This window comes from Thunnus thynnus, chromosome 24 (genome assembly GCF_963924715.1).
Source record: "Thunnus thynnus chromosome 24, fThuThy2.1, whole genome shotgun sequence".
Classification (NCBI taxonomy): Eukaryota; Metazoa; Chordata; class Actinopteri; order Scombriformes; family Scombridae; genus Thunnus; species Thunnus thynnus.
In genome coordinates, this window is record NC_089540.1 from 19,950,371 (window position 1) to 19,974,773 (window position 24,403).

Consider the following 24,403-nt stretch of genomic DNA (forward strand, 5'->3'; position numbering starts at 1 on the left):
AGAACTGGATATGGCGTCAGAGGCCCACAGAGCATGCTCAGTAGAGACTTCCTGTTTAGCGCTACGGTTAACTTTAACGAGGATAAAATAATTCAATCGTTTGCTTTTCTAGACTTTCTGAATATTATCGCACCAAATTCTGATATTAAAACAAGATTCCCAAATTAATTCTAATATTCAGAATAAAAGTGTTCACTACTTTTATTTACTATGAAATACTTGTAATGTCAGATTTTGCCAAACTCGTTGATAGAGAGACATTTTTACCATCAAATATTCTCTTCAAATGGATTAAAACCAGAAATCTTAAATTAGGTCCTCAAAATAGAACATATGCAAGTAATTTATAAGTTTACTTTCACATTTTAACCCTTTTAAATGTAATTAAACACAATGGACACAAAACAATTAGCATCAGGTCTTTGACTCGACTACATCTGTATTTTATTTATGTGTCATAGAGATTTATTGCCTTTTGTACACTGTTGTGAAGTTTTACATTTGTTTTTGTCATTTTTTTAATAAATGTAGGCATCTAGAAACATTTATAAGTGAATTTCTGTTTGTTCACAGTTTATTGTATTTTATTAGTTTTTATTTGATAAATTACACACGAAGAGTGAAACTTTGGTGCTTTAATGTACATTTTGGTTTTAGGTTTTGTAAATATTTCTGGTATTTTTCAATATTTTTGAGTAATTTAACTTTGAAGTGTGCAGTTTTTAGCTCGTCTTTTATATTTTTGGTATATTTTGTGTTTATTATTAGTATGTTTGTATCTAAACTCCATAAACTTCACTTTCTTTGTTTTTTTACTCAATAGTTTATTTTTTATTCGTTACATCCTCAAGATGCATCTAAAAACTGTTCCCTGAATGAAAACGTTACTTTTAAACGTTGTGATGTTTCTTGTATTAACTTCCACAAAAATGTGCTTTCTAACTTTATTTTTCAACATTTTTTAAACTAGTGTGACACTTTTGTATCATAACATCTGCAAAATAGCATCACAACATTTAAAAAAAAACTCAATAAAGCTCCAGATCTCTAACCAGCTGATCGCCTGTAAACAAACAGAAATTAAATAAATCTTTGACTCGTTAGTTTAGTTGTTTATTAAACCAGATTTATCTACCAGCTCATTTCCGTCTGTCGTGCTCTGAGAGGTCAAACCTGCAGCTCAGTGAGTCTTTGTAGGTTAATAACTAATCACTGATAAACACTATCAGGTTGCCCTAAAGTGACTGACAACGACCCGTCCGCCTGTCTGACGCTGCAGCTGAAAGATAAAAACACCAAATGTTTGCAGACTTTATTTTCTCACATCTCACTTTCAGATTTAAGCTCCTGAAACCTGCAGAAAGACACATTTGACACCCGCAAAGATGTTAAAAATCATTCTGAGAAGGAAAATACACTCAAATACTACAATAAAAGTCAAGTTGTAGTTGTGTTTTTCCAATAAATAAAACAAAAACATTAATAATTAAAAACCAAAGTGAAAACTGATGATTCAGCAGATATACAGACAGAAATCCATCAAAGAAGAAACCATTTTCATCCTACAGGCAAATAACAATAATAATAATAATAATAATAATAATAATAATAATAATAATAATAACCATCATCATCATCATTATAGAGGGTTTTTTATATTTCTTACATAATGCAGCAGTAAAAAAACTAGTTTGTGATTTTAATCGTATGGAAAATTCTTAGTTTGTTATAAACAGACTTCAAGACTTATTTCCCTTAAAATCTGTTTATGTGTGTATGTATATATGTACTGTATGTATTTAATGTATGTTGTTATTAGCAGATTTTAAGAGAAATACGTCTTGAAGTCTGTTTATATGTAATAACTCTTCATGAAGTCTTCATATGACCAACAGTCAAAACTGCAAAGATGTTCAGTTTATATTAATATAAAAACAGAGAAAAGTTAATGATTTTCACCTTCGAGAAGCTGAAACCAGAGAATAATTGTGGAGGAACTTTAATAATACAGTAGAAGAAGAAATAGATTTCCTTCTGGCAGTATTTTCAGAATAAAACTTAATTTATTAAATGATACATATTTTTTTTCTACATACCTGATTCATCTGCCTCATCAGGCAAGTGGTCAAATAAATAAATAAATAAATAAGTTAAAAAAGCAAAAGTTTCCATCATTTTTTTCATATCATAAATTATGAAGGATAGTAGCCCACGCCGTTGGCTGATCAAGGATTGAGTAGGCCAGTCATGTGACGCGTGAAACAAACATCAGTGAAGCAGGTGATGTTTAAAACGTTTAACAGCTCGGAGTGGAAGACATGAGGCTAAAAAATGTATTTTTCATGGTGTTTGTTCCTTTATCTGATCAAAAGAAGTTAGTGTTCAGTGTGATCTCGTGGATGTTTGTTCTGTTTCATTTACTTCAATAAAGATGCAACATGACGTTAACTTCAGTCTTTGTTGTTATTTGTTGTTAATAAAACTTGTTTAAGTCGTGTTTAGTAGATTCTGACCCGGACAAGTGACATGTTTTCTTTCAGCATATCCAACACAAACACATTGGAAACGGCAGAAATACAAGTCCATCTATTCATAAAGTCCAGAATATGAAATGTATAAAAATATGAAATCAATAAACTAATCGATTAATTGTTCGTCCGCTGCTGTCAGACGGAGTTCAGAGGAATTCAGCTGGTTGTGATTGTGAGCAGTCAGACGGACTGATGTTCCTCAGAGGATGAACCCTCCCGAGTCTGGTCGCGCCACCAGCAGGTCAAAGGTCAAAGTTGTTCAGTGACATAATAACAGCTGCAAGTCGGATCAGATTCATTCAGTCTGCTTCCTGCGTCATGTGACCTGGAAATCAATCGATATCCGACATCATGGAGGACATTCTGATCACTTCAAATATCTCGAAGGAGTTTTTTACCAATCGATTCTGTTTATTGATTGATCAGCTGATCTGACAGTAAAGGAACATTTACTGTAATAATAATAATATTGATAATAGTACTGTAGATTTCTACTTATAGAAACAGAACAAGGTTTTTGGTTTAATATATTTAGTAAACAGGGATGTAGTAAAAGTAGTAAAGTAGTAAAAGTAGTAAAGTAGTAAAAGTAAAAATAGTAAAAGTAGTAAAAGTAGTAAAGTAGTAAAGTAGTAAAAGTAGTAAAAGTAGTAAAAATAGTAAAAGTAGTAAAGTAGTAAAAGTAGTAAAGTAGTAAAAGTAAAAATAGTAAAAGTAGTAAAGTAGTAAAGTAGTAAAAGTAGTAAAAGTAAAAATAGTAAAAGTAGTAAAGTAGTAAAAGTAGTAAAGTAGTAAAAGTAAAAATAGTAAAAGTAGTAAAGTAGTAAAAGTAAAAATAGTAAAAGTAGTAAAGTAGTAAAAGTAGTAAAGTAGTAAAAGTAGTAAAAATAGTAAAAGTAGTAAAAGTAGTAAAAGTAGTAAAGTAGTAAAAGTAGTAAAGTAGTAAAAGTAAAAATAGTAAAAGTAGGAAAGTAGTTAAAGTAGTAAAAGTAGTAAAAATAGTAAAAGTAGTAAAGTAGTAAAAGTAGTAAAAGTAGTAAAAGTAGTAAAGTAGTAAAAGTAGTAAAAGTAGTAAAAGTAGTAAAGTAGTAAAAGTAGTAAAAGTAGTAAAAATAGTAAAAGTAGTAAAAGTAGTAAAAGTAGTAAAAGTAGTAAAAATAGTAAAAGTAGTAAAGTAGTAAAAGTAGTAAAAATAGTAAAAGTAGTAAAAGTAGTAAAAGTAGTAAAAATAGTAAAAGTAGTAAAAATAGTAAAAGTAGTAAAAGTAGTAAAAATAGTAAAAGTAGTAAAAGTAGTAAAAATAGTAAAAGTAGTAAAAATAGTAAAAGTAGTAAAAGTAGTAAAAATAGTAAAAGTAGTAAAAGTAGTAAAGTAGTAAAAGTTACTGAGCTGCTGTGACTCTGAGCAGAAGTGTTTGTGGATATATGATGGTGATGATGATGATGATGATGATGAGGAGGAGGAGGAGGAGGAGGAGGAGGAGGCGACTGATGGCGACTCAAATCGTCTCTCTGCTGCAGAACGAATCACATGATCACTGAGTGACCCGACGCTAATGTGAAGCATGCAAGAGTTCAAACAGCAGTTCAGACGTGAAGCTTCATCTTCGTCTCTGAACGACTTGATGCTGTTTGATCATGACGGATATAAAGGATAGAAAAGTCAGAACCAGCTGAAATATATCAAATAAAATCTGTTTAAAACTTTGTAATTTATTATTTTATGGTCATTTTACAGCTACGAACATTTTTTATTTAGTACCATACTGACTGAGATTTTTATTGTATTACAAATTATCCTGTTAAAATCTAGTTTTATTACAAATAATTGCTTTTATTATTATTATTATTATATGTGTTAATGTTCTTTGTTTTTGTTATTACAATTTTTTTCTAATTAATTTAATTTATTATTTTTTATTACATTTTTGTATTATTATATTTATTCTGTTCTTTATCTCAGTACCATTTCACTGTCACTGACATTCATTACTTAATTACATTTTACTTTATTTCAGTTTGTATTATATTGCAAATTATGATTTTATTACAGTTTATTATTTTATTACTGTTCAATATTTTATTAAATTATGAATTTTCATTTTATTACTATTTACTTTATTTATATATATTATTTATTTATTGATTTATTAGCATGTAGCATTTTATTGCCATTAGCCTGTTTGTACCTTATTTTATTATTATTTTGTTTATTAAAGTATTATTGTTCATTATTTTATCATAATTTTTGTTATATTACAAATTATTATTATTTTAGCCATTTTAACATTTTACAGTTCATTTTTATTTCCATGTATGATCTTATTCACCTTTTTTATTTAATTAAAAATGTTTTTATATCATTATGTACACTTTTTCTCATTATTTATTTCTAAATTAATTTATTGTTTTATTATTATTATCAGTTTTTTGTATTTAATATTTTATTGCAATGATTTTTTCATTAACATTTTATAATTATAGTGTTTAAGCTCATTTCTGCCATAAAATCGTTTTAATAAAATCAACTCTGACGCGTCGTCGTCAGTTCAGAGTCAAACTCAAATTAAATGAGCAGAAACTGGAGCTGAACGGTTGAGGTTGACCTTTGACCTTCAGGTACGAGCCTGGCTGTGAATTATTAGCCTGAGGAGGAACGTAACCACTGCGCCGTATCAAGGGTCAAAGGTCACTTCTGGTAATGTAGGTCATTCACAAGTAACAACCAATAAAATCTTTGTTTTACTCAGACAAGACAGAAAAACAGGCAAGTTCCAGACCCGGTCAACGGATTGTCACCAATCTGCTGATTGATTATTGGTTATTACGAGAAGCTTCCCATTGATTAGGGAGCACCTGAGCACACCTTCAGATTTCGGCCTCTGTGATTGGTTGGAGGAGGAGGGACCAACAGGACACACCTCTCTCTCTCTCTCTCTCCGGAGGATCCAGCGTCTGAGGCAGCAGAAGCAGCAGATCAGCACAGTCACAGACCAGCGGCAACATGAGGGAGGTGAACGGGACCCAGACCCAGACCCAGACCCAGACCCAGACCCAGACCCAGCCCGGGTCTGACGAGCTCGTCTTCTTCGTTAATGGGAAGAAGGTAAAAATAAACCATATTCAACTGAAACTAGTTACATTTAAATGCAGTTCTGATATTACAGTGACTCCACTTTGACCCTGCAGTGTTTTAACATCCTTATATATCAGTTATTGATTAGTGATTATAATGATATTTCTTTAGAAAGCTGTTGTGCTGAATAAATACTGAGATCATAGTGATTTATAGCATCTGTAACGTTCCTATGATGATCATTACTGGACGTTGACTTGTTTTAAGGCTTTATTGTAGTTTTTGTTGGGTTTTTATCTTATATGATGTTGACAGTTGAGTGAAATGTGATAAAATAGGAAAAGAGAAATGAATGAAGAACAATCTTCAGTTTGTGCAGCGCAGTCCGATGTGAGATGTGAGTCATGATAATGTGGAACAAGATGTTGACACAGATGTTAGTGCTTCACAGGAGACATAAAAGCTCAGTAAGAGAAGCGTCAAAGAATAAAGAAGAGACTGAAAATGACAAATAATCCGAAATGTAATTTAAATAAAGTTAATTTAGGGTTTTTTTGGGGGAGTTTGTGTAGATTTGTGTTTGTTTCATATTTCTAGATGTAAATCTGGTGATAAAATAGTGAATCCTTCACTTTCTTATCATGTGTTGTGGCCTAAAAGAGTCAGTCTGGATCTCAGGCTGCAGCCAAGTAGAGCGACGTCACCACAAGTTAAATGAGTGTAAATATGGTGGAAAATGTTTTGAAGTGTGTTCATGTTGTTAGATGGAGGCTAACAGAGGAGCTAACTGGCTACATGATCAATAAATCTCAGCTTCTCTAACATTGAGCCCAGTAACATTAATAATGATGAACATGAAGGTATTTTAATGGTATTTATGGGGATATTTATTAGTATAAAATGGGCTGAAGTATATTTTTTGTGTGATTTAAGGAGAAGAAAATCCTTCAAATGAACCAAAACCATGAAAACCATTAAATTCTACCTTAAAGGAGTTTAAATTTATAATGAAACTGAAGTCGTTTTACTCCGTTTAGGTTGATAATTCATTGATTGTAGGTTTATTTAACTGATAAATAAGCAATAAGGTTGTAATGAACAGACAGATTATGGACTTTGCTCCCCCAGCTTTCATTCTGCTGAGCTGTGCAGTTTTTATTATTATCTTTGTGTTTATTAGTATTTTTTATTGCACACTGCCGTGAACCAGGGCTGCATGCTTCCTCTTATCATGTCGGAGGATCAATAAAGTGTTCAAACCTGAATAAAGAGGTTTGGAATATTTCAGGCGCAGATTAAGGAATAATAATTATTATTATTTGTCAGAAATTAAAATTTTATTTTCATTAATATTATTAATGTTCTATATTTTGTGCAGATTGTTGAGAAGAATGCAGATCCTGAGATGACCCTGCTGACGTATCTGAGGAGGAAATGTAGGCTCACACACACACACACACTCACACACACACACACACACACACACACATATATATATATATATATATATATATATATATATATATATATATAATATCACATGCAGATTGAGCATTTCCTGATTTTGTACACTTTGTCCTGGTTGAATGTTCTGTTTCACAATGTCAGCAGAAAATGTCAGCACTTCTCATTTCATCTTTCTATTGTCACCCTTCGTGCAAACCTGATCTTTGTCTTGTTCGACATATTTCTGACTCGAGCTTTTGCAACAAACCTGTGACACAATCAGCGGAGCAGAAAAGTCGTTTTTAAAAAAAAAAAAAAAAAAAAACAGGAAGAAAGACGACGCGCGTCTCAGATCGTTTGCTGCTCTCACTCTCACTGAAAGCTGCAATTTAATGGTTTAAATGTGTGTTTATTGGTTAACTGCTTAACTGGTGTTCTCGTACTGACTGACTGCCTGAGGTCAGTAACCACGATAAGAATCAGCAGGTCAAAGTCTAAAATAAAGTTTAGAGGTCGTAAATATCTGGATTATAAACGGTTGTAAAGCACCAGGATTCCTTTTGTAAAGTCTTTTATTGGACATTAAATGCAGCGTGAGAGACTGATAATGTTTCTCATGAAGCTGCAGAGAAAGTTCAGCTCAGTTCTGAACCATGAAACCAGCGATTAAAGGGTCAGTTCACCCAAATTACAACCAGAGAGACATTCACCCCTTTAATCACGCAGCGACAGAAACAGAAACGCTCCTGATTGGCTGCCAGGCGTCTGTTAAAAACCTTCACCTGTTCCACCTGAATCAGAGCTCCAGGTGTATTAAACTGCAGGTAACCATAGCAACATCGCCGATGACGTCACGACTCGTTGTTATATTATAATTTATTCATTTTCAGTAAAAACAGAAGATCAGTTTCTGACGGCGTGACCAGACTCTGAAGATTATCACGCGTCACTGTAAATGATTCAATGGATTAACTGTGAACTTAACACGAGTGTGTGTGTGTGTGTGTGTGTGTGTGTGTGTGTGTGTGTGTGTGTGTGTGTGTGTGTTCAGTGCGTCTAACAGGAACAAAGCTGGGCTGTGCTGAAGGCGGCTGTGGAGCGTGCACCGTCATGTTGTCCAGATACCAAACACACACTCAACAGCTGCTGTATCCTGACCAAGTGTATGAGTGTATATGCGTGTGTGTATGAGTGTGTGTGTATGAGTGTGTGGGTGTGCGTGTGTGGGGGTGTGCGTGTGTCACCAGCCTGCAGTCATGTGCTCTCATCTGACGTCTGAAACAAACCGATTTCACTTCTGATAAGTAAATGAAGCGACTGTGAGCAGATGAAGATATTCATGGTTGTATGTGATGTATATCTTGTATGATGTTGTTGTTCATGTGGTTTACTGTTTGTTAACGTTGTTAATTGTATAGTTTTTAACATCTTCTGCCGCAGATGTCAGTTAGCCGTGTGGCTAACTGTGGCCCGACGGTTGTGTTTGTGTGTGTCTGCTGTCAAATAAACCAACAAATAAATAAATAAACAAACCTTTAACTCCGCTCCAGTCATCACGCCGTCAACGCCTGCCTCGCGCCCCTCTGCTCCTTACACCTGGTTGCCGTGACGACCGTGGAGGGCATCGGCAGCGTGGCGCGAAAGCTGCACCCAGTACAGGTAGCAACAATGCTAACATTCAGAAAGGCCTGCCTTTTAAATGAAAGTAACATGAATTATATTGACATAAATGGATATTCATATTAATAATTGATAATCAGTTAGAGTTTCGGCCACTAGAGGGCAGCAACGAGCTTAAAAACATTAACTTCTATGTGATACGATATGTTGGCATTAAGAAAGGATCAACTGTCAGTTATGTGAGATCAAATTAAATAGAAATGCATTTGGTTTCTTTTGTATTATGATTACAGAAAGAGATTATTTAATCAAACTAAAAACGATTTCTTACTTATGGAACATGTTTTATATTAGGGGCAGTATGTATTTTGTTTTTCTGTGTAAAACATGTTTGTCAGACTACAAACAGCTGGTGGTTTCCAGCAGTGATTTTGTTCCTGTTTGGAACATGAATGTCAGTCACTGGAGGTGAATGTGTTGTATTATTGGATCATTTTTTTAATATGACATGAAAAGAACAATTCATTCATTCATTATAAAGAAACTTCCAGGTTTTGTTCCAGAAGTAAGGAAACATAAATTCAAAAACAGCCGGTTGGCTTAGCTTAGCTTAGCTTAGCTTAGCTTAGCATAAAGACTGGAAAGAGGTGGAAACAGCTTGCCTGATCAGCTTCTATCACCTCTAAAGCACATTTGTTTCATCTGAACACAAAAAAATGAAAGAAACACAGGTTGTGGTTTTAAGGGGAGTTATATGCTGGAACTATTTCTTCACAATCACTGGATGGATGGATACGCTGTTGTTCACCAAAAAATAGTTCCTGAGACCAAAACTAGAGGCTAACAGAGGCTAAAAGGCTGCATAGAGCTTCAGAGTTGGTGATAATTAACAACTATGAGCGACCACGTTTATATTTCATTTGGTATATTGATTACTAGCTTTAAGCTTCTTTGTCTTTGGTGTGTTTTAGTCGATGTAAACAGGTTTTCTGACTGACTGTAACCACTACAAACGTGTTTGTGTTCAGGAGAGGATAGCGAAGGCTCACGGCTCGCAGTGTGGTTTCTGTACTCCGGGAATCGTCATGTCCATGTACGCTCTGCTGAGAAACAACCCCACACCTAAGATGGCCGACATGGAGGAGGCCTTCCAAGGTACCAACGAAGAAGATCGATTGTTTATTGACAGAAAGATAAAATAATCACTAATAACTAAATAATAATAACTTTATTTGTATAGCAGCTTTCATTCTAAGATGCAGCCAAAAGTGTTTCACAAAACAAGATCAAAAAGTCAAGAATAAGTAAAAAAGTTTGATCACTAAATACTTGGATATGGAATTATGGGATTTGAAGTTTTAATTGGTGTAAATTAAAGAAAGTTAATGTATCTTGTACAGCATGTATTAATTCATACTGTAAAATATAAACTATGTCAACTAAAAGAACAATGACATTTTTTTCAGGAAATCTGTGTCGTTGCACCGGATACAGACCCATACTGGAGGGATACAAGACCTTGACTGTGGTGAGACACACACACACACACACACACACACACACACACGCTGTTCACGACCTCCCACCCTGCTGTTTGTTGTGTCGCCGGTCGGTCTACATCCCAACCCTCACCTCTGGTCACGAGCTTCGGGTAGTGACTGAAAGAATGATACAAGCAGGTGAAATGAGTTTTCCCCAGTGAGGGTCTGGACTCAGTCTTAGCGACAGGGTGAGGAACTGCGAGTAGAGCCGCTGCTCCTTCACATCTGAGGTGGTTTGGACACCTGGTTCAGGATCTTCCTGGACGCCTCCCTCTGGAGGTGTTCCAGGCACGTCCAACTGGTAGGAGACCCAGAGCACGCTGGAGGGACTACATATCTCTCTTGGGAACACCTTGGGGTCCCCCAGGAGGAGCTGGAGGGCGTCTTTACTCAGTCTGGTGCCACCAGGACCTGGTCCGAGATAAGTGGCAGAAAATGTATGGATGGATATCACCCTCCCAAATCAAAAGGCAACTTTTTGACAGAATTTGGTCACTTACTTTCCATCTTTGACTCTAATTATAGAAAGTTAAACCAGTAGGAGACATTGACACCTTTGACTGTACTCAGCATGTCTCTGCTCATCAACACGGTCAAACTATCAATCTAATTATACTTATAGCTTTAGTCCAGTGAATCTCCAGACTATGAACATGCATGTTTCTGAACATGCAGCTGTCCTGTTAGATCTTCCTCTAGCGCCTGAGAGACCCTCGACACCTCCAACCCATCACTTCACAGACCATTGAGAATTTCTGTAACACCTATCAGGCTTCTCAGCAGCTCCATCCGCTAGATTTCTCATGTTCTGCAGAGGAGCTGGCTACTAGATTTATGAAGCCATGTGCTGCCACTCTGCACACTGCAGCTCCCTTTAAATAGTCTAAAGCCATTAGAAGGGCGTGTAGACATGACGGAAATAGAAAGCTTCCAAATTAAGCTGCAATTTTAATGCCATGAAAGAGCTTTAATGACACCATAAACGAATAAAGATCCAAATACTTCCTCTGACTCCAAGCTGCTATTTAAAACCATTAACTCTCTTATCCATCTCTGTTTGTTCTACCTCACAGTGAAGTGTATCTGACTTTTATCATCCAGTTTCCCAGTCAGATTGACTGAGGGTGATTAATGGTGTGAAATCTTCCTCCTCTTTTAGAGGTTTCTGCCTTTTTATCTTCAGATATTTAAGCGATTTTAAGTCTTTATCTTCAGGGGTGTGTTGTTCAACCCCTACTGAAAATATCAAACTTTAACACCAATAATCTTAATAATTTTAGACCCATATCTAAATTACTATGTCTTTCCAAAGTCCTGGAGAAAGTGGTTTATTCTCAGATCATATCAGTACAGAAAATACACTTCTACCAGTCTTGAATGACATTAGGATGAATTCAGACGCTGGCTGTTGTACTGTTTTGATTGATCATGGCATATTAATTAATCAACTAGAGAACTGGGAAGGTGTGACTGGGACTGCTCTAGACTGGTGTAGCCTCTTAATATCCAGCGTTTTTTTTAAAAATTTTCGCCCAAAGTGTTTTTTGTCCTCGTCTACAATGAATAATATTTGAATAACAATAACTAGGACATGATTTATGCCACAACTATGTAAATCACCACATACCTTCTGCATCTTGTCAACCACACCTGTATAAACTTCCAGACCTCTAGACCTAACCTTATGGGAGCTAGGGAGTTTTTAGTTTGTGGTGTCACTGGTGTCCCCGAACTTCTCCAAAACATCTCCAAGTAGCCAAATTGTGCCAGTTGCTTTTACTCATTACTACATGATGCTAAGCTGCTTGTAACTGGTTTAAGCTGGTTACCGGCGACCCGGTGGATGTTAATAGGTTAAGTCTCACCTGAGTGAGGGAACCTTCTCTGTATCAGAATGTCTTCTCTAGCTACGCAAATACCACCTGCGGCGTTCCTCAGGGGTCTATTCTTGAGTCTTTACTGTTCTCCATCTACATGTTGACACTGAGTCAAGTTATCTGCCACCTGAATATTTCTTTCCATAGATTATATAAGACAGACTTTAATTTTCCGAGGCAGTGCAGCCAAGAAGCCACAAATCTTTGATTCGGATCTGAACTTTTCTAAACATTTTAGCAACATCACCAAAGCAGCTAGCGATCAAACCAGGAGCGTTGCTAAGATTAATTATTTCATTCATTCAGTGAAGGACAAACTCTCATTCATGCTTTTGTCTGCAGACATCCAGATCACTGTAACTCAGTGATCAACTTGTACAAAATATCGCAGCTGAAGTGACAGAAACAAGCCAATCAGCAGATGAATCACACAGGCCACTGGGAACTGTCCCAGTGCTCCCAGTGGCCAATCCAGGCCACATGATCACATGTTGATACGAGATCTCATATTTCAGTTTAATATTTCTTCTGTAGAAAGCTGTATTTGTATGGGCACATACTGTATGCAGGCGTTCTCTGTAGGTTCATTGTCTTTAACGCTTCGGGGTCGATCATGTGAGAAAACACAAGTCAAAACACAAACTGCAGCTTTACTGTGGTTTCACAAATCCAGAGTCTACATTACACTTATCTAAGCTAATACATAAATAAATATAATAAATATATAAGAAGTCAAATTCCCGTTACATAAACAAAACAACCCTAAACAACTTCCTGCTTTCATTTTTCTTTCCGTGATGTTTTTTTTCCTCATTAAACTTTCATTTAGATAAAATTATTATAATCTGCTAGAAACACATTTTATATTCATTTATCATCATCTCCATTCAGTCACATGTGAGGCTGAATAGATTCACAATCATTTCTATTTTGCCCTGAAATATTTGGCTGGATTAAATAATTTCTACAACTTATTTAAAGACGTTTTATTCTTACAGTCAGAAAACCAATCAATGCAGACACAAATCAATAAATAAATCAATCAATCAATAAAGGCATGTAGAGATATTTCATGTGTGTCTGAGTAGAAGTGATCTAAATACAGTGTGCAGGACCAGCGTTCCCTTTACGCCGCCATAGTGTTGCCAGGTTACCGTATGCTGGAGATACGGGAAGCGAAAAGGTTCAAAAAGTATTTTCATTCTACTGAAACTTGGAAACCTTTGTTTGCTTCACAGCAAGGTTTATTAAATAAATGACTTATTTGAGCCAAAAAGATTATGTATCATCACATATATGTTGTTTTATGTTTTAATGTTTATTATTACATTTTATAAAAAGCAATAAAGGCTCAGTCGTTGTTTTCACTGACTGACACACTCAGGTCGTCTATGAGTTACTATATAACAGACTTATTTACCCAGACACTAACGTCACGCATGTTAATCATCAATAACACACAGTCAGACATCGAAGCTGACTGAGCGTCTTTCAGGATGTTCAGCAAACTGAGGAAGTAACAAATATAAACATAAATTCATCATCCAGTTACATCATCATGTGATATTTCCCACTTCACACGTCTTCACAGCAAAGACACGACATGTCGTTTCCTTCTGAAGTGATTGAGGCAGTTTCACACGTCCAGCGGCAGTTCATCGTTTATTCTCATCAGGCTCCACAAACAGAAAGGTCGTTTAGTTGTTTAATAAATCACATCATATAAATATAACGCAGAACAAAAGAGGAGTTCACTGTCATCAGTAGCAAATCCAAAAGACACCAATATTCCCTTGAACACTGTGTTCATCTGGATTCATCTGTCGATACAGCTTCACCTTTCAATGTTTCCATGGTAACGCTGCTAAATGAAGGTGGTTCATGAGTGATCGGACGTTCACATCTGTTCTAACAGCTGTTCGCCTGTGATCAGATCAGCTGAGACAGATGTTACTGGTGTGAAACAGATGAAAGAGGAAGTTAATAATAATCACAACAGTTATAATTAGAGTTAAAGTCAGAAATCTTTCCAATCAAACATCCAAAGATATGAGATATGTCTTGTTATTGATGTTTCAGGGTAAACAGCTGCTCTGTAGTGTAACTGTGTATCTTCATCACGCAGCCGAGGGAAACACAGATGCATGAGCTCGTCGTCTTGTTTCTTCTTCTTCCAGGAGGGAGGCTGCTGCGGAGGTCGGGGGCGGGACAACGGCTGCTGTCGGACCAACGGGAACGCGCCTGAGAAACCTCCAGAGGAAGATGCTGATGTGAGTTTTCTCTGAGATCCTTTACTGCAGTAAAAGTATCAGTACAACCATGTAAAAATACTGCATTTACAAATCCTACTAACTGTCCAACCGCTGGTCATGTCGCAGGAAGCTTCGTCTCTTTTTAACACAGCAGATTTTGCACCTTTCGACCCGACGCAGGAAGTCATCTTCCCTCCTGAGCTCATGGTGAGAAACGAAAAACAAAACACACGTTTTTTTTCATCTTTCATAGTTTAAAAATGTCTCATAATTCCCTTTTTCTCGTCTCTTCTAGTCTCTCACCAAAGGTCAGAGGTCACAGTCGCTGCGTTTCCATGGCGACAGGGTGGCGTGGCTGCAGCCGGGCAGTCTGGACGAGTTTCTGCGTCTGAAGTGGGAACATCCAGATGCCCGAGTGGTGGTGGGAAACACTGAAGTGGGTGAGTCTGTCTCACACACACACACACACACACACACACACACACACACACACACACACACACACACACACATTCACTCAGTCATTCTGTCATTCTGTCATTCACTGTGTGTGTGTGTGTTTGTGTGTGTGTGTGTGTGTGTGTGTGTGTGTATGTGTGTGTGTGTGTTTGTGTGTGTGTGTGTGTGTGTGTGTGTGTGTGCAGGTATTGAAGTGAAGTTTAAGAACATGTTGTATCCGGTCATCTTGGCTCCGACCTTCATCCCCGAGCTGAACGCAGTGACGCACACTGATGACGGTGAGTCTGATACATCTGAGTTTAAACTATATATGAAAATATAAATTGGCTACAAACCTGAAACCTGATAGTTTTCAGGACTTGTTGGGTTTCAGGTCACGTAACAGAAGAGTATTTTGGCTTCAGACTCTTTGCATTGTGCAGTTAGTGTTCCCAGTGTTCCCAGTGTTCCCAGTGTGTTAAACCAGCAGCAGTCAGGTGTCTGTAAACATTCCTCCTGTTCATACTGGATATTAAAAGATCCTTCAAATGTGTTTTCAATGTTAGTGATGGAGGATAAAATCCACAGTGTGTCCACACAGTCATTTAAAAGTCTGTGTGAAGCTTCTATTCAGCTTCAGCAGTCTGAGTTAGTCATATCAAGTGGATATCTGACACATTTACAGTCTTTTTAGCATCAAATTCCCTCTTTGTGTTTCCTCGGACAGTGTTTCCCTGTTGAGCTGCAGGTGGAAGTATAGTAACAAAAAGAGGAACTTTGGCACTAAAAAGACTGTAACGTTGAAAGATATCTACTTGATTTGACTCATTTGGACGCTGAAGCTTCATATTAGCTTCAGATAAACTTTTAAATACATTTTTTTCCTCCATCACTTCCATTGTAAGGTCATTATGAAGGATCTTCTAATGGTCAGTATGAACAGGAGGAATGATTACAGCAAGAAACACAGCTTTAATGTTCATTTGATGACTGACGGTTGGTTTAAGACACACATAAAAAACTGTGAACTCGTCCTTTAACGTGAGTGTAGTTTGCATGCTTGTGTAGCATCAGAATAAACTGTGTGTGTGTGTGTGTGTGTGTGCGCGCAGGCGTGGTGTTTGGTGCAGCGTGCACTCTCAGCCACATGGGGGCGGTGCTTAGGGAGGCGGTGGCGACTCTTCCTCCTCACCAGACCGAAGTCTTCCTCGCCGTCCTGGAGCAGCTGCGCTGGTTCGCCGGGCAGCAGATACGAAACGTTGCGGTGAGTCTGACTCTGTTCATCGGTCACAGCAGCTGGTTTTTCTGAGCTTCACACTGGTCCTGAAATGTGCTCAATTATCAAAAGTTTGTTTCAAAGGTTGAACTGATTCAGAAACGTTTCAGTAAAACATTCAGGGCGCCTGGGAGAGCAGACGTCTCCCAGTGTTCCCAACAAATACACAGCTCTGATGGGTAGTTCAGGGATATCAGGAGATAGGAGACTTTTTCAAGAGAAACACAGAGCCTGCGGGTAGTTCAGGGGGCCTGGGAGAATGGAGCGCTCCCAGAAGATGAAGAGCAGGTTCAGAAAGCTTGAATATAATCACTTTAAAGAATATTACTGTCTATAAAAACAGCACTGTGTTATACAGTATGATATTGTACATTGTGTTATTGTTATATTAAAACATTGTGTTGTTTTTTCTGTATAATAACTAAATATATATATTTGTGTTTCAGGCTGTTGGTGGAAACATCATGACTGCGAGTCCCATATCAGACCTCAACCCTGTTTTTATGGCTGCAGGCTGCAAACTCACACTGATGGACAAAGGTCACACACACACACACACACACACACACACACACACACACACTCACACACACACTCACACACACACACACACACACACACTCACACACACACTCACACACACACACACACACAAACACACACACACACACACACTCACACACACACACACACACACACACACACACACACACACTCACTCACACACACACACACACACAACTTGTTATTCCACGAATCTGTTTCATCAGCAGCTCGTTACTGAGATCAGAGCTCACACTTCATTTCATCCTTTACACTCATCATATATAGTAATATATATATATATATATGTATATATAGTAATAAAGTCATTTCTCTGGATACTAAATGTGAAGTGATGAAGGAGAAAAACGTCCATGAGAACAGAAGGTCGCGGTGCGTTTATGTGCTCCGTATTCGGCCGGAGGCGTTCAAGTGACCTTTAAAACTGCTGAGTCACTGTTTCTGTCTGTAGACGCGTGTTATATAAGTTTATATCACAGCTTGTGTAAGAGAAACCTATAAAAAAAACATGTTCAGAGGTTTAAATACTCAAAATGACTCACGTCGTATTTGCTTCTCTCTCAACCCGACCGGTGGAGTCAGACGGCGTCGGGTCAGACGGCGTCCACCTAGAGTCCGTTCTTCTCTGCTGCTGTCGCCATGTGTTTGTTCATGGCGGGCTTGTTGGGTTATCTGGGTGTCCTGAGATAACTTGTGTTGTGATTTGGCGCTGTATAGATAAAATGGACTTGACTTGACCTCCATGTCAGCGTCACAATAAAATGTCAATCAAAGTGTTGCTCCGCCCCCCAAAATTCAAATCACTCAGTTCAAACAACCAGCAAATCTGAGTTATTCATGTTTTCAGACACTGTTAAAGGTTTGTTCATTTTCCTGGTGTTTCTTAGCCATGGTTGTGACCTTTGACCTTTGACCCTCTGTGTGTGACAGATGGCAGCCGTGTGGTTGAGATGGACGACAAGTTCTTCACAGGTTACAGGAAGACGGTTCTGCGACCGCAAGAGATCCTGCTGTCTATAGAGATCCCCTACAGCAAGAAGGTAGATACAGCATCGCCATGGCAACCTCTGTCTGTTACCTAGCAACTACTGTCTGTCACTTAGCAACTATTGTTTGTAACATAGCAACCATTGTCTACTAGTAATCACCAAGCATCCACTGCTAGTCACTTAGCGACCACCCAGTAACCACTGTCAGTCACCTAGCAACAGCTATCAGTCACTTAGCGACGGCTGTCAGAACTGTAGACTCTGTTCAGGATCTGACGCTGGTGTTTCTGTTTTTCCTCCTCAGAGTCAGTTTGTCTCAGCCTTCAAACAGTCGCCTCGCCGGGAGGATGACATCAGCATCGTCACCGCGGCGATGAGCGTCACCTTCACTCCGGGGACGAACGTCGTGGAGGACTTGCGGCTGAGCTACGGTGGCATGGCGCCGACCACGGTGCTGGCGAAGAAGACTGCGAACAAAGTGTTGGGAAGGTAACAGACACACAGCAGGTCAGGATTAATGGAGGAAGGAGGAGGAAGATGATGTAATGCTCTCTGATGTCATCCAGGCGGTGGGGGGAGGAGCTTCTGCAGGAGGTTTGCTCCTCATTGGCTGAGGAGATGACCCTCAGCCCTTCTGTGCCAGGCGGCATGGTGACGTACCGGCGAACTCTGACCCTCAGCCTCTTCTACAAGTTCTACCTGACAGTCCTGCAGAAGCTCAGCGGGCAGGTCAGCCGACTGTTTCTACTTTTTACTTTCAATCCTCAAATATTTTATTTCCCTCAAAGGTGGAAAGAAACCTTTTCTGTCTCTGTTGCACCGTTAATACGAACTCACGCTGCCTCCACGTTCCCCTGAACAGCTCACTGTAGTGTCCACAGAACTACATCCATCACTACACTGCCACCACCTAGCAACCGCTGTCAGTCACCTAGCAACCGCTGTCAGTCACCTAGCAACCACTCGCCTAGCAACCACTCACCTAGCAACCACTGTCAGTCACCTAGCAACCACTCACCTAGCAACCACTCACCTAGCAACCACTGTCAGTCACCTAGCAACCACTCACCTAGCAAACACTGTCAGTCACCTAGCAACTAGTCACCTAGCAACCACTGTCAGTCACCTAGCAACCAGTCACCTAGCAACCACTGTCAGTCACCTAGCAACCACTCACCTAGCAAACACTGTCAGTCACCTAGCAACTAGTCACCTAGCAACCACTGTCAGTCACCTAGCAACCAGTCACCTAGCAACCACTGTCAGTCACCTAGCAACCACTCACCTAGCAACCACTGTCAGTCACCCAGCAACCAGTCACCTAGCAACCACTGTCGTTCACCTAGCAACCAGTAACTTAGCAACCACTATTGGTCACCTAACAATCTCTCTCTCTCTCTCTCTGTCAGGGTGTGAATGTGGACGAGGTCGGGTCCGACTGTCTGAGTGCGACTGAGATTTATCATCCAGAGACTCCGACCAGCGTTCAGATCTACCAGGTAACAAACACTCAGAGAGATAAACTCATCGGTTAGAATAAAGTCAATGATTTTTCAGGTGATCGTCAGGTGATAAATGTTTTCAGTTTTAGCGTCCAGGTGTGTAAATCTGTGTCTCCTCCAGGCGGTGCCAGAGGGGCGGAGTCAGGACGACGTGGTGGGCCGTCCCATGATGCACCTGTCGGCTCTGAAGCAGGCGACGGGCGAGGCCATTTACTGCGACGACGTGCCGCTGTACGAGAACGAGCTCTACCTGGCACTCATCACCAGCAGCAAGGCGCACGCCCGCATCCTGTAAGACTCCACAAACACACACACACACACACACACACACCTGTACAACACACACCTGTGCTGTGTAACCCAGGTGTGTGTGTGTGTGTGTTGCAGCTCCATAGACACAGCAGCAGCACGGACCATGCCCGGCGTCGTCTGCTTCGTGTTTGCTGATGACATCCCCGGCAGCAACGCCACCGGACCGGTCGAGTACGACGAGACCGTCCTCGCCGACCACCAGGTGTGTTTCTGTTTGTCTGACCAATCAGTTAACTCAGGTTTTCATGAGCAGGTTGATCACGTGACCTCCCTCCCTGCAGGTAACATGTGTGGGTCACATCATCGGCGCCGTGGTGGCCGACACTCAGCTTCAGGCTCAGAGAGCCGCCAAGGCCGTCAGGATCCAGTACGAAGAGCTGCAGCCTGTCGTCACCATCCAGGTGAGACCAGCTTCACCTGAACACCTGAACATTCAGGTGGAACATTAATTAAAGTAATAGAGATCATTAGTGTGTTGTGTTGTTGATTGACAGGAAGCCATCGCCACCAAGTCCTTCTATCAGCCAATCAGAACCTTGCAGAGGGGAGACCTGGAGGCGGGGTTTAAACAGGCCGACCACATCCTGGAGGGTAGGACTGTGTGTGTGTGTGTGTGACATTCTCCTGCCAGCTGATCAGGTATTGATTACTAATTATTGATCATTGGGTGTCTGTCTGTCAGGTGAGATGCACATGGGAGGTCAGGAACATTTCTACCTGGAGACAAACGTCAGTCTGGCTGTTCCTCGAGAAGACGGAGAGATGGAGCTGTTTGTGTCCACGCAGTCTGCCTCCAAAACACAGGTGAGAGTGTACTGCATGTACTGCACAATGTACTGCATATACTGCACAATGTACTGCATGTACTGCACAATATACTGCATATACTGCACAATGTACTGCATGTACTGCACAATGTACTGCATATACTGCACAATATACTGCATATACTGCACAATGTACTGCATATACTGCACAATGTACTGCATGTACTGTACAATGTACTGCATGTACTGAACAATGTACTGCATATACTGCACAATATACTGCATATACTGCACAATGTACTGCATATACTGCACAATGTACTGCATATACTGCACAATATACTGCATGTACTGTACAATGTACTGCATATACTGCACAATGTACTGCATGTACTGTACAATGTACTGCATGTACTGAACAATGTACTGCATATACTGCATGTACTGCACAATGTACTGCATGTACTGAACAGTGTACTACATATACTGCACAGTGTACTGCATATACTGCACAATATACTGCTTATACTGCACAGTGTACTGCATATGCTGCACAATGTACTGCATGTACTGAACAATGTACTGCATATACTGTACAGTGTACTGCATGTACTGAACAATGTACTGCATATACTGCACAATGTACTGCATGTACTGCACAATGTACTACATGTACTGCATGCACTGAGCAATGTACTGTGTGTACTGCACAATGTACTGTGTGTACTGCACAATGTACTGTGTGTACTGCACAGCGTACTGCATATAGTGCATATACTGAACAATGTACTGCATATACTGCAAAATGTACTGTGTGTACTGCACAATGTACTGCACAATGTACTGCATGTACTGCACAATGTACTGTGTGTACTGCACAATGTACTATGTGTACTGCACAGTGTACTGCATGTACTGCATGTACTGCACAATGTACTAATTCTACTCTGATTCTACTGTTTAAAATACTACATACTGCATCTACTGTGTCTTCTACTGCTAACAAAACTTCCAATACTACTGATTCTATTCTGATTCTACTGTATCTACTACTACATCTACTGCATATACAACTGCCTCTATTACTTCTTTACTACTGATTCTACTACATCTGTTCATGTATCTACTGCATCATCTACTTTATGTCCGACGTCTACTGTCTATGTGCTGCTTCTACTGTAGCTTTTACTGCATCTACGTATATTAATAGAACATATAATAAAAAACAGAACTGAAATTGCATTATTGACTGATGATGTGTGTGTGCGTCAGTCTCTGGTGGCGAAGGCGCTGGGCGTCCCCGCCAACAGGGTGGTCGTCCGGGTGAAGAGGATGGGCGGAGGCTTCGGAGGGAAGGAGAGCCGAACCACCATCCTGTCCACTGTGGTCGCCGTGGCGGCAAACAAGTACGTCTGTCAATCAAATTCAGTTAGTCTTCCTTTTTATTTTAAGTTTTCTAATGTTTTGTGCGTCTGTTCATCAGGCTGAAGAGGCCAATCAGGTGCATGTTGGACAGAGACGAAGACATGTTGATCACTGGAGGACGACATCCATTCTTTGGGAAATACAAGGTGAGACGACTTCCTGTTATTGATCCTTTCCTATTGTAACCAGTCTGTGTTTTAGTCTGTGTGTAATTATTATATTGTGCACCATGAATTTTGCATCATTTTATTCTTTTTATCTGGTTGATCAATGAGCATCAAATCAATGAAATGAAAAATTTGAGGACGCCTCCTGCTGGAGAGGACAGCTTCCAACTTCCCTCTCAAGTCATTACAAGAAATTTGTAACTCACAGCCAACAAAAGTTTGTAGAACATTTTGATTATTATTTTGTTTTTATTCTTGTGAAAAATTACTTTCCAATTTAATAATATATACTCATTATCATAAAATAATAATCAGCCTTAAAAAACACACCAAGTGTATTTTGTGTGTAATTACAAGAGCTGCAATGGTTAATCAATGAGATGCTAACTACTAAATTAATCGTTTAATCATGTTGAGTCATTTTTTAATAAGTGAATGTCTAAATTCTCTGGTTCCAGATTCTTAGACGTGAATATTTCTTTAGTCTCTATGACAGTAAACTGAATATCTTTGAGTTGTGGACAAAACAAGACATTTGAGGACGTCGTCTTGGACTTTGTGAAACACTGATCAATATTTCTCACCATTCTCTGACATTTTATGGATCAATCAGCCAATCGATTAATGGAGAAAATAATGGTCAGTTGCAGCATTAGTAATTGCAGAGGGTAACCTTGTTTTTATTAGATCATTTTTTAGTTTTTGTTTTGAGTAACAAGGTGTTGTTTATAATTGCTCTTAAATGGATAAATAAAGTTGTTTTGAATTTATTTGACTTTTCAGGATCCAAAAAACAGCTACAGTTTATATCTGCTGCCTCTGTTGGATCATGTCACCATCATCTTTCTTGTCGAAACTTCACTTTTGAGTCTCCAATGCTTCTTCTTCTTCTTCTTCTTCTTCTTCTTCTTCTTCTTCTTCTTCTTCTTCTTCTCTTGCTCCAGGTGGGTTTTCTGAACAGTGGGAAGGTCGTGGCGTTGGACGTGTCTTTCTACAGTAACACAGGAAACTCCATGGACCTCTCTCTGTCAGTGAGTATCGCTGCTAACTGCAGAGTTCCTCCATCACAGTATTTGCCGACGATATGCTGATGTCAATCTGTGTTTGTTCGTCAAGGTCATGGAGCGCGCTCTGTTCCACATGGAGAACTCGTACAACGTGGCGAATGTGCGCGGCCACGGCTTCCTGTGCCGCACCAACCTGCCGTCCAACACTGCCTTCAGGGGCTTCGGAGGGCCGCAGGGCATGATGATCGCTGAGAGCTGGATGACAGATGTGGCTCAGAGTCTGGGCCGGCCGGCTGAGGAGGTGCGTCGGCTGAACCTGTACATGGAGGGCGATTCAACACCCTACAACCAGGTCCTGGACCAGTTCACTCTGGACCGCTGCTGGGACGAGTGCCTGGCACGCTCCGAATACGAGCAGCGCCGAGCTGCCATCGAGCTCTACAACAGGTAACAACAGCCAGGTAGACGTATCTGAGACCCAAAGAGCACTATGACAGGTAGCAACAGCCAGGAAAACATACCTGAGAACCTGTCGAGATGTATGACAGGTAAAAACTGTCTTTAGTACTACATAAGATAAAGACAGTCTGACTGAAGTTTCTGAGCCACCATCTTGCTCTACAACACGTAACAATGTCCAAACCAAAGTTGCTTAGCCCCAGTCAAAGTCAGAAACAGGTAGAAATGTTCAGAGGCTCTTTTTAGCTCTATGAAAAGTAAAATTGGTCAAGACTGTGTGGGCTTCTGCAATAGGTAAAAATGGTAATGGTAAAAATACTATAACATTACAACCTTTATAGTAAAAACAGTCTCACCAAAGATTTTGAGACCCTGTCAAGCTTTATAACAGGTATAAACAGAAGTGTCTGAGACCTTGTAGAGTTACATGACATGTAGAAATGGTCTGACCAAAGTTTTTGAGCTCCCTTGGGCTCTACGATAGGTAGGAAAAGTCTTATACTTCAGAGTTGCCATCAAGATTTATAACAGCTAAAAATGGTCAGACTGAATTGTATGACCACTGTTGAGCGCTGCAATAGTCTGACGAACATTTCAGAGCTGCCGTAGAGCTCTAATGCAGGTAAAAAAGGACAGGCCAAAGTTTCCATCACTTTCTGCAACAGATAGAAACAGTCCAACCACAGTTTGTGAGGCCATGTTGAGCTCTGAAGTTTCTGAGCAGTTGCAGAGCTCTTTAGGCCGTCTTTATCTTACGAGTGAAGTCCTGCTGGTTGAGATTAACTCTCTGTGTTTTCTGCCGTCAGAAAGAACCGGTGGACCAAACGAGGCCTTGCCATCATCCCCACCAAGTTCGGCATTAGCTTCACTGCTGTCTTCCTCAACCAGGTCTGATCCACCAACACTCACCAACAAGCTGTTGGAGGTTTAATGAGTTTAGTTGATAATCAGCAGCTTCCAAACAAACTCACTCAGAAAGAATTTCTGAACTAAATTATTAAAACAAAATTCTGCAGAATTGTTTTGTCTGTTATGTAGTCTGTGCTGCTCCTTTGCTATTCACTTTAAAGGGTTTTCTGTGAAGTGGTTTTAACTTTTTGCCTATTATCTCAACAACTAATGACCAGATACATAAAATTTGCTGTGGATATATTA

General features: G+C 39.5%; 2 protein-coding genes and 1 long non-coding RNA gene across 4 annotated transcripts in view; 2 read left to right on the forward strand and 1 right to left on the reverse strand.

Moving 5' to 3' along the window:
• Window positions 1–325, forward strand: part of LOC137177469 (adenylate cyclase type 8-like) — a 14,339-nt gene extending 14,014 nt beyond the window's left edge. The window contains exon 22 of the mRNA XM_067583808.1: window positions 1–325. This exon is cut by the window's left edge and continues 900 nt beyond it. The gene's annotated coding sequence lies outside the window, so the exon portion shown is untranslated.
• The window catches only part of LOC137177501 (uncharacterized), a 14,067-nt gene extending 5,396 nt beyond the window's left edge, over window positions 1–8,671 (reverse strand). Inside the window, exon 1 of one of the 2 annotated variants that reach the window (XR_010926135.1) lies at window positions 8,586–8,671. This is a non-coding gene — a long non-coding RNA (uncharacterized lncRNA). The remainder of the gene's footprint in view (window positions 1–8,585) is intronic. The other variant, XR_010926136.1, reaches the window with a different exon arrangement.
• The window catches only part of xdh (xanthine dehydrogenase), a 25,384-nt gene continuing 6,455 nt past the window's right edge, over window positions 5,475–24,403 (forward strand). Inside the window, exons 1-26 of the mRNA XM_067583806.1 lie at window positions 5,475–5,636; window positions 6,985–7,042; window positions 8,104–8,200; window positions 8,603–8,711; window positions 9,701–9,827; window positions 10,139–10,200; window positions 14,268–14,360; window positions 14,469–14,549; window positions 14,638–14,782; window positions 14,987–15,079; window positions 15,893–16,044; window positions 16,503–16,596; window positions 17,551–17,660; window positions 17,914–18,098; window positions 18,176–18,338; window positions 19,019–19,108; window positions 19,233–19,402; window positions 19,499–19,625; window positions 19,705–19,824; window positions 19,918–20,014; window positions 20,106–20,227; window positions 21,463–21,596; window positions 21,674–21,761; window positions 22,727–22,813; window positions 22,899–23,236; window positions 24,055–24,136. Of these exons, the coding sequence (XP_067439907.1) occupies window positions 5,535–5,636; window positions 6,985–7,042; window positions 8,104–8,200; window positions 8,603–8,711; window positions 9,701–9,827; window positions 10,139–10,200; window positions 14,268–14,360; window positions 14,469–14,549; window positions 14,638–14,782; window positions 14,987–15,079; window positions 15,893–16,044; window positions 16,503–16,596; window positions 17,551–17,660; window positions 17,914–18,098; window positions 18,176–18,338; window positions 19,019–19,108; window positions 19,233–19,402; window positions 19,499–19,625; window positions 19,705–19,824; window positions 19,918–20,014; window positions 20,106–20,227; window positions 21,463–21,596; window positions 21,674–21,761; window positions 22,727–22,813; window positions 22,899–23,236; window positions 24,055–24,136 (3,126 nt within the window). The 5' untranslated portion in view covers window positions 5,475–5,534. The remainder of the gene's footprint in view (window positions 5,637–6,984; window positions 7,043–8,103; window positions 8,201–8,602; window positions 8,712–9,700; window positions 9,828–10,138; window positions 10,201–14,267; window positions 14,361–14,468; window positions 14,550–14,637; window positions 14,783–14,986; window positions 15,080–15,892; window positions 16,045–16,502; window positions 16,597–17,550; window positions 17,661–17,913; window positions 18,099–18,175; window positions 18,339–19,018; window positions 19,109–19,232; window positions 19,403–19,498; window positions 19,626–19,704; window positions 19,825–19,917; window positions 20,015–20,105; window positions 20,228–21,462; window positions 21,597–21,673; window positions 21,762–22,726; window positions 22,814–22,898; window positions 23,237–24,054; window positions 24,137–24,403) is intronic.